The 9,103-nt window shown below is 58.8% G+C and overlaps 2 protein-coding genes across 4 annotated transcripts in view; one reads left to right on the forward strand and one right to left on the reverse strand.

Annotated features, from left to right (window-relative positions):
• Positions 1 to 6,470, reverse strand: part of TTC21A (tetratricopeptide repeat domain 21A) — a 35,363-nt gene extending 28,893 nt beyond the window's left edge. Inside the window, exons 1-5 of one of the 2 annotated variants that reach the window (XM_049628978.1) lie at positions 6,332 to 6,470; positions 4,932 to 5,061; positions 4,287 to 4,397; positions 3,471 to 3,637; positions 1,989 to 2,111 (exon numbers count right to left, since the gene is read on the reverse strand). In XM_049628978.1, coding sequence (XP_049484935.1) covers positions 1,989 to 2,111; positions 3,471 to 3,637; positions 4,287 to 4,397; positions 4,932 to 5,061; positions 6,332 to 6,358 — 558 coding nt within the window. In that variant the 5' untranslated portion in view covers positions 6,359 to 6,470. The remainder of the gene's footprint in view (positions 1 to 1,988; positions 2,112 to 3,470; positions 3,638 to 4,286; positions 4,398 to 4,931; positions 5,062 to 6,331) is intronic. The other variant, XM_049628979.1, reaches the window with a different exon arrangement.
• Positions 6,471 to 6,567: 97 nt separating this feature from the next.
• GORASP1 (golgi reassembly stacking protein 1) overlaps positions 6,568 to 9,103 on the forward strand; it is a 9,996-nt gene continuing 7,460 nt past the window's right edge. For both annotated transcript variants that reach the window (XM_049628983.1, XM_049628984.1), the window contains exon 1: positions 6,568 to 6,697. In XM_049628983.1, the coding sequence (XP_049484940.1) occupies positions 6,635 to 6,697 (63 nt within the window). In that variant the 5' untranslated portion in view covers positions 6,568 to 6,634. The remainder of the gene's footprint in view (positions 6,698 to 9,103) is intronic.

The raw sequence follows: 9,103 nt of genomic DNA on the forward strand, positions 1-9,103 counted from the left end.
TGGGATCCAGCAGGGCCATGCGAGGGGACCCACTAGAGGGAGGCCCGGGGGTGCCGGGCACTTCTGAGTTCCACCAACGGCCCACTCGTTTCCCATTCGCTTTCTTTTTTAAATCTTTTTTTTTTTTAATTTTTTTTTTTAACGTTTTATTTATTTTTGAGACAGAGAGAGACAGAGCATGAACGGGGAAGGGGCAGAGAGAGAGGGAGACACAGAATCAGAAGCAGGCTCCAGGCTCTGAGCTGTCAGCACAGAGCCCGACGCGGGGCTCGAACTCACAGACCGCAAGATCGTGACCTGAGCTGAAGTCGGACGCTTAACCGACTGAGCCACCCAGGCGCCCCAATCTTTTTTTTTTTAATGTTTATTTTTGAGAGAGAGAGTGTGTGAAGTGAGGGAGGGCCAGAGAGAGGGGGACAAAGGATCTGCACTGACAGCGGAGGGCCCCGTGCGGGGCTCAGAGTCACGAACTGCAAGATCATGACCTGAGCCGAAGTCAGATGCTGAACCCCGTTCGCTTTCTTCAAGCTTATCGCTGAAAAGCGCTCACCCAGGCCCAGGGGCGGCTAGTGTTTGCGGGTAACCCCCTTAAAAAGCGTTTTGTTTTTCTCTGTCAGGGCCCCCTGGGCCAGAGTTTGGCTTCTGCGGGCCAGTGCCAGCCACCAGGTTCTCCTGAGTGAGGCACGACATGTGCCTGAGGGGCAGAGGGCACTGCTCCCAAAGGACTTGAAACTGGGCTCTGAGGGGAGCTTTTGTTAGACCTTCGGCAACCCGCCCTTCCACGACTTATTAAGAACAAGAGGAGGACTGTTCTAGATGAAGGTTTATGCATACATGTGCTCACTGCAGCCCTTTCTTTTTTTTTAATGTTTATTTATTTTTGAGAGAGAGAAAGAGAGAGAGAGACAGTGTGAGTCGGGGAGGAGCAGAGAGAGAGGGAGACACCAAATCCGAAGCAGGCTCCAGGTTCTGAGCTGTCAGCACAGAGCCCAACGTGGGGCTCGAACCCATGAACCGTGAGATCCTGAGTTGGACGCTTAACCGACTGAGCCACCCAGGGACCCCACTGCAGCACTCTTTCTAAATGTAAACTGAAGACGATCTCAGGGTCCAAACAACAGGAGATTGGGGTGACAAATTCTATTAGGCCCAGGCGACAGGGGACTGGCTTGATGGAGATGTTCAAGGTGACATTTACATATGGTGGAATCTTACGTGAAGAAAAGGGAACCAAATGACAGGAGGCCCTGTGATTACAGCTGTATTAAACATATTAAATATGTCAATATTAAACACACTAAACAATGCTATCTCCTGACCTGCAGAGGTGCTCAGTGGGAACCCTTTCAGGACCAGGAGAGCTGGCAGCTGACAGCTGACCCCTGTGGGGTCATCCGTGGCTAAAGGAAGCGGCCTCGTGCCAGGTCACACCCGTCCCCAGGGAGCAGCCCCCATCCAGCACGTGGTCAGGGAGGGGCCGCCCCAGCCCTAGAACCCCGACTTGGCTGAGGCCTGCGCCGTGTCACGAAGCCACTTCTGTCACCCAGCCCTGCGTTCACTTTTCTAAGATATCTACAAAGAGGAGGGAATAAGAGGCTAGTTTTTCTTTCATAGGCTGATTCCGTGAGGGTCACGTAAGAAAAAAGGAACTTAAGTGGAGATCAGAAAACATAAAACTTGCCACGCACCTCCCTCCTCTTACGGCCCATTGAATTTAACGGGTGAGAAGAGAAGAGGCAGAGACAAAAGGACAGACCCTGAGAAGACGCCCCCACCCCCGCCCATGCAGAACGAGACGGGAACCCACACCGAGCTGGAAGGACTGTGACCACCGAGTGGACCCTGACTGTCTCTGGGCCCCCGCTCCTCATCCGCCAGGAGAGGGCCTGGAGACAGAGCGTCTGGCCCGAAGTCCCCTGGTGGATCTTTGGCTCCAATGGCCCAGGCAGAGACGACCCCCCGCCCCGCCTCCGTCCCCCGCTGCCCACCTTTCCCATCAGCCCTAGCACATCTTTGGCGTCCTGCATTCCTTGTTCCAGGTACTTGATGGATTTCTTCATGATGTGGGGCTTGTCTGAGGTGAGGTCCACCCAGCCTCTGAGCACATAACCCTGGGATCAGAACAAGACAGAAGATGAAGTCCTTGGCCGCGCAGAGCCTCTTGTCCGACCCCTGTCACTCTCCACCCCCAGGCCCTGCCAGGCACACCTACTTGCAGACTCCAGGGCGGCCCTGCTCTCTCTCACTGTCAGGACTTCGCTCTGATTGCTCCTTCCCAGCCCAGCCCTCCTGACCAAAGCCCCCTCACCCGGTCAACTACCACTGGTCTCTAAAGCTCAGCCTGGGAGGGCCCTCCTGTCAGAAGCCTTCCGTGACCTTCCAGGCTGGGCTTGGGCCCTTCCCTGGACCCCTGTGGCTCTGCTACCCCTACTGACACACTCCCACCCGTCTTGTCATTGGCTGTCTACTCAACACTGGGATCAGGGGGCCACCACTCCAGCCCTCTCCATGTCCTAGCCCAGTGCAGGGCCCGGCCTGCATGGAGGCAGGAACGAGCAGGGGCCATTGTGAGCTCGGGGGCCTTGCCAGTTCTGCTCCAGCCTTCACCCAGTCTCTGCTGGATAGGCAGCCGGGCCTGGGAGGTGAGGTCCGAGGTGTAGTTGGACCACATTGCCCTGAAGCATCCCTCTGCCCTGGACCAGGGTTTCTCACTCTTTACCGTTACTCTCCTCCTAAGGAGCCTTTCCAGACATTTTCCTGAATCGTTTCCCCTCCCTCCAAAACATTTTAATATCACAGATATATTATCTGTTTATGTAGTGTGTAAATCTGTGTTTTATACTTTTTTTTTTTTTTGCCCCCGCCCCTCTGTGTGTTATATAGTAAGATTTTTTTCACCACCTCCTCCGGGAACCAATTTTCACCCCTTTGGGGGGGGGTGACATCACCCCTGCTGTGGTGGTGACTAGACTGAGCCTAGATTGAGGCTTCAAACTCTACCCTTAGTACAGGTCCCCCACGTGTGAGATCCACAGCATGTGAGATACAATATGCGATCCACTGTATGGGCCGCCGCTGACGGCCAGCCGACCCCTGCAAGAAGGCAAGGTAGGCCCACGGTGGAGACCACTCATCTAGTTTGCCAAAAGAACCAGGAAATCTGGCCTTTTAGGTAAAAACCTTTTGGTTTCTCAATGTCAGCAACTCATCCGAGATTTTAAAAATATACAGCACAGGCTACGGAACACCTGTCTGCAGATCAGACTCCGGACGCGTGCCAGCGTGTACTCGGCTGAACCCTGAGACAACGTGGGCGGGGGCCCCTGGGAGAATCAGGGTCTCGTCCGTGCCCAGGTGCGGCCCTCTCCCAGTCCCCGGGGTGCCCCGGGGGGAGTAACGGTCACCCCAGGCTGATGTGTTTGGATGCTGCTTTCTGCAGCTGCTGCCCTCATGATGCCCAAGGCAGGTACCTCTCTGGGGCTGCTGGAAACTTTCAGCGTGCGGTCGATGTACTCCTTGGCCTTGTCACGGTGGCCCACGAGCCAGAGGAAGAGACCGGCATAGTACAGGGCAGTTCCGCTGGCTGTCTTGCGGATTTCCTTCAGGCTGTTCTCGAGCTCCTGAACGGCTTCTCGATCTGTGAATCCGAGAGGAGGGGGAGGGCAAGGCAGAGTAAGCAGGGCGGCCTGGCCCCGCAGGAGGCACTGAGGGCTCGGGGACCTCTCTGGCCTCTCTGAGCCTCCTCTAACACGCGGGAGACTCCAAGGAGCCCAGGCGCTGGAAACCCCAGGAGCCGCCCACGCCCGCACTTGGCTTTGCTGGCTGAGATTTATCTTTTCTCCTCTGTGCCTGGCAGCTTGCTGAGCAGACAGACCAAACCGAATCGCCTACCTCAGGCCCACAGTCCATCCTGGGAGGGGACATCGTGGTTCGTAGCGTCTTGGAATCTTTCCCTGCCTCTAGAGAGGTGGACATTAGGGGTGGGACTATTTACACCAACTCGATTCGCCCTCATCAAGATCTTGGCGAAGGAAAGAGGGTGTCTTCCCAACCCTTGGGAGCTGGAAGGAGGACCCCTCCCGCTGTCACCCTCTCTGCGCATGGCTCCCGCTCAGTCGGGCCTGGGCACAGGTCTTCCTTGAGGCCCCTGGGGGAGGGAACGGAAGTCCCTCCTCACTGGCCAACAGCATGTGCTGTCATCGGGGCACGTATCTCCTGCGGCGGCCCTTGGGGGCTGCATCCCTGGAGCGGGCAGTCTCTGCCCCGCTGGGCACGGCCGCACTCACCGACAGCTGCACAGCACTTGTGAGCATAAATGAGGGCCATGATGGAGCACAGGGACACGTCTGGGTGGTTCCGGATGCTCTCCAGGTTGCTGATGGCATCCTGGATGCGCTCTGCAAAGAAGAGCCCACGTGGTTACATTCTGGGGCTCCAGGCCCAGAGGGCAGCACGCTCTGCGGCAGACACGTGGGAACCCGTCGCGGAGCTGACCCAAGCCTTGGCACCACCTGGCTCCAGCCAGAATCATTGGGCTAACTGGTCCCAAACGTCCCCAGTGGCCCAAGTTCCCTGAAGGGGCTGTTGGTACCAGGGTCCAGGCTGCAAGGGGCGGCTGGAGGGCTTGGAGCTCAGATGTACCTGTGAGTCCTCGCAGGCTGGGACTTCGGGCTGGGGGCCATTTCTGAAGAACGGCCTCAGGGCATGCCCAGCCAGTTGCCCAAGAGCCACAAATTACACGTATCCCCCTGCGCCCAAACTAGATACGGATCACACAGCCATCTGCGGATTAACCTGGGAGTCTAGCTACTGAGCGTAAGACCTCTTCCGTGGGAACGTGACTGGGGTGGAGGCAGGCATCCAGGCCAAGCCAGAGCGACAGTGCTGGGCTGGTGCCTGAGGTCAGGAGGCCGACACTGCCCAGTCCTTACCTTCTCTGAGGATCCCATAGGTTTTAAAGAACTGCAGTACGGGGTCGTTGCTGAATTTGTCCAGGCCCAAGGCCGCAGCCTGCTGCACGTGGTGGAAATACCGTTCCTGGCTGTAGTAAATGATCCCAGCCTGTGGGGAGGAAGTCACGGTTGCAACAGCCCCAGTCCCTTCTCTGTCTCGGTTCTGGCCCACTTTCTCCCCCGCTCCCTGCTCCTCCTCTGTTCCGGAAAAGGAAGAGAGAAAGGACATTCAGGCCTCATTCAGTTCTTCCCCAGCCCCAAGAGCAACTCCATGCCATTCCCTAGGAAGGAGTCTGGAGGTGTTTGTGAATTATCCACAGATTATGGGTCAACGTGACGGAGAATTCAACTGAGGCTTTGTCTCAGGAAGGGAATAAGGGGAAAGAGAGAGGACAAATGATAGGAATGGTGACGCCACTCGTGAGAGTTGTAAGTTATTGTGGGTGAATCGCCTGTTGGGAACTGTATCTAGGGCTTTCCATCCATTATCCTATGCATTATTCTCTCCATAGCCTTCACAGTTAAAGAAGCTAAAGCCCATGCACAGTGTGGCTTCACAAAGGTCATGCAGTAAGACGGGCTGAGATTTCAAAGTGAAGTCTCACTTCCCCTAAAGGTTGTGGGTACGGGGGTTGGGGAGAGATGTGGTTGGGTTGTAAACAGCCTCGTGGGCCATTTGAAAGAGCTCAGACATCATCCTCAGGGTAATAGGAAGCAGCTAGAATGGGTTTAAGCGGGAGGAGGGATGTGTTAATATGTGTGTGTGGGGGTGTGTGCGCGGAGGGATGAGCAGTGGCTCTGGTGCAGGGACTGCTCGTGAAGAGAGGTGAAGCAGAGAACTATGTGGGGTGGGGGGACTGTTCCAGGTGCCTGGGGAGGGACGGTGGTGATTCTGGATTAGGAGATAAAAAGCAGTGGGTGATGTCAGGAGACATGTGGGAGCTGACATTTCCTGCTGATTAAAAAGGACCTGAGATGGGTTACAGTTAAGGCTGCAGGATCAAACAGCGGTGCCATATCCGAGATGGGGGACGCAGAAGAGGCAGAGGCAGGGGAGAGGGAGATGATGGCAAGATGACAGAGATGGGTTCAGGATACTTTGGTTTGGGGAAACTCGAGGACAGGATTGGGTGGGGATACCGATTTGGGGCTTAGGGTGCACAGGGAACACCAGAGAAAAAAAGATGCGCTCGCCAGGAACAGTGAGGCCAGAGGGGGCCAGGCCCTTCGTTAGCGGCCGGCGCGGGGAGCGAAAGGCGGGTAAAAGGCGAAGCAGGAAGGGTCGGAGAGGTGGCAGGAGAGCAGCCGGGCGCGAGGGTCTCGGGGCCAGAGGCGGAGAGTCCCGAAGGGCAAGGCAGGGCAGCGCTCTGGCCACGCACCATAAGGGAGGAGTCGCTGGTGCTCATCTCCGGCGCCCGCGGCTCCGAGCCCGGCTCAGGGGGCGTCGCGCTGAGCCGGATTCCCGAGTCAGGGTCCTGGGCACGCCTCTCGCGGCCGGAAGTTGGAAGAGCGCGTCCCTGGAAGCGGAGGGGGCGGGCCGGTTGCCTAGGGCGCCAGAATCTGGGGTGGGAGGGGCAGGCGCCCACGTGACGAGGCGCGGGCAATCGAGCGCCGAGACGGCCGGTGCGCGCTGGTGGCGCCGGGCCGGGCCGCTGGGTGGGCGCCGCCGCCGGGCCGCCGCCATGGGCCTGGGCGCCAGCTCCGAGCAGCCCGCGGGCGGTGCCGAGGGCTTCCACCTGCACGGGGTGAGTCGCCCCCGCGGCGCCGGTGACCTTGGTTGGGCGCCCGCACGGAAGCGACGGGACGCTTATCGGCGGCCCGAGGTCGGCAGCGGCGGGGTCTCGGCCCCCGAGGGGCCGCCGGGTGGTGTCGGTGGGGGCGGGGGCGGGATGTGCCTCCTTCCCGGTGGGAGCCTCCTGCAGGAGGCGGCGCCGCGGCCCTCCGGCCCCCGGCCTGTCTGCGGCCGCGGTCGGCCCGGCCCCGGCCCCGAGTGCCAGCCAAGCAGGAAGCGGGAGCGTTTCCTGGTCCCGGAGTGGCACTTCGCCCGGATGAAGATTGCACCAGGTTCAGCCGGGAGGCACTTGTGCACTTAGGTCCTATTTGCGGTCGCCTCCGGGCTGGGCCTGGGGAGAGAGCCAGCGACACTGAGACGCTAGCTCGCCGCCCTCGGGTCCAGGGCGTCGGGGTGGCCGAGAGGACGCCGTCTGCCAGGGAGCCGGCCGGCCCGCGCGCCGCCGTCATGGGGTCGGCAGGCCTCGGGTCGGGGGCTCGAGGGGCAGCGCGAACCAGCCAGGGAGAGCGGGAGCGGGAGAGCCAGGAGAATGGCGCAGAGGGCACGGGGAGAGCGCTGGCAGCAGGGGAGGGACCTCGGGTGAAACCCGCGGAGAGGCGCGGCCGAGAAAGTCGTCTTGGTGCTGCGACCAGGAGGTCTGGACTGGCAGTTCTGGGCAAAGTGAAGACGGAGTGTGGGGTTCCTCGAGTCTGAAGAGGAGGAGAGGGGCCAGCAGCCAGATGGAGAGTTGGGGTGACAATGTGTACCCTGGAGAAGGAGGGCTGTGACAGGTGAGAGGGGCAGGAGGGTCTCTGACCCCAGAGCGCAGTGGGTACCGTGCTTTCCCTTGGGCACCGTGGACAGATGCAGGGCTGAGTGTAGGCAGGGCGTGTCTGTATCGTTTTTGGGAGGCTCTGTTAACAACCGCAAGGGGGGAGGGCTAGAGGAGGGTTTTCCTAAAAGGAAAGCCAGGCGGGCTTCAGGATTCTGCCTGGGTGATGGGCTTTCTCCGGTTGGCATCACGGTGAGGCCCCTGACAGAAAAGGTGGACGTTGGGATGCATCCAGGAGAGTTTTGCAACAGGTTGATGGAAAGGGAAGGACCTGAGGATTTGGCAAGAGGGAGGGGTGGGGCGATGGGGGCAGTGAAGACTGGAGGGGCCTGCTGGAGAGGGCAGAGTGGAGAGGTCAAAGGACTGGAGGTCTTCCATGCCCCCAAACGGACATTTGTAAGCACCTGCTCTGGCAGGCGGAGTTCTGGGTCCGAACAGGGGACAGAACAGACGTTGTCCCTGTTCTCATGGAGCTTACATTTGGTTGCTGGCCCTGAGAGGAGGCAGGCACAGACGAAATAGATCTCCACGGTAAGTGGAGATCGCTGCTGGGGTGGAGGGTAAAGCAGAGGAAGTGACAGATGGGTCATCAAAGCACCTCGGAAGGAAGGAGTGGGCAGTACGGATACTTGGTGGAAGAAAGAGCCTTCTGGGCAGAGGGAGGCCCTGAGGTGGGCTGGGCTTGTTGTGTTGAGGAAGTGCATGGACGGGGCGGCCCCTGTAAGGAGGGCAGCGGTAAAGGATGAGGCCGGATTATATTGGGCCTGGCATGTTGTCCTGAAGGTCTAGGATTTTATTCTGCCCTGTGGAGCCATCGGGACGTTTTACGTGGAGGTGTGACATTTCCTGCTGACCTCTTTTTTCTAATGTTTATTTATTTGTGTGTGTGAGAGAGAGAGGGAGACAGAGGATCCGAAGTGGGCTCTGATCCCTACGCGGGGCTCGAACTCGCAAACCGTGAGATCATGACCTGAGCCAAAGTCAGATGCTTAACCGACTGGGCCACCCAGACGCCCTTTACTAACGTTTTTTTAAAAATGGAGGACGCGTGTGCCGCCCTCTGTCAATATTGGCGTCCTCACCGTGTGCCAGGCACGTTGGAGAAGACCCTGCCCTCGGTGAGCTTAGAGCCACGGAGGGTTCCCAGGCACTGGTTGTTACAGGATGGTGGAACAGAGCTGGCTCTGGGTTGCATTTCCTGGGGCTTCCCCTCTTCTGTAAGTCGGTACGAGTCTAAGGGTTAAATGCAAGGTAGAGCAGGTGTCACAGTCCCCTGGCCTGGAGCCTGTCCTCAGCAAGGGTAAGCTGCCGTCACCGTTAATTACATTAGGTCCCCTGCTGGGGGACACAGTGGAAAGTGTTACAAAAGCACACCGGTGGGGCTGTGGGGTGGGGGTGATGAGAGCCCCCCCCCCCCACCAGGGAGAGTGGGACTGAGGGCAGCGCTTGCTGCTGGAGTGGGGGTGCAGGAGTGGGGGTGCTGCGGCAGCGGCATAGATTATTAGTCCCGTAGAGCCACAGTGGGTGATGGCGGAGCCCAGGGCGAAG

The sequence above is a fragment of the Panthera uncia genome, chromosome C2 (assembly GCF_023721935.1).
Source record: "Panthera uncia isolate 11264 chromosome C2, Puncia_PCG_1.0, whole genome shotgun sequence".
NCBI classification, from domain to species: Eukaryota; Metazoa; Chordata; class Mammalia; order Carnivora; family Felidae; genus Panthera; species Panthera uncia.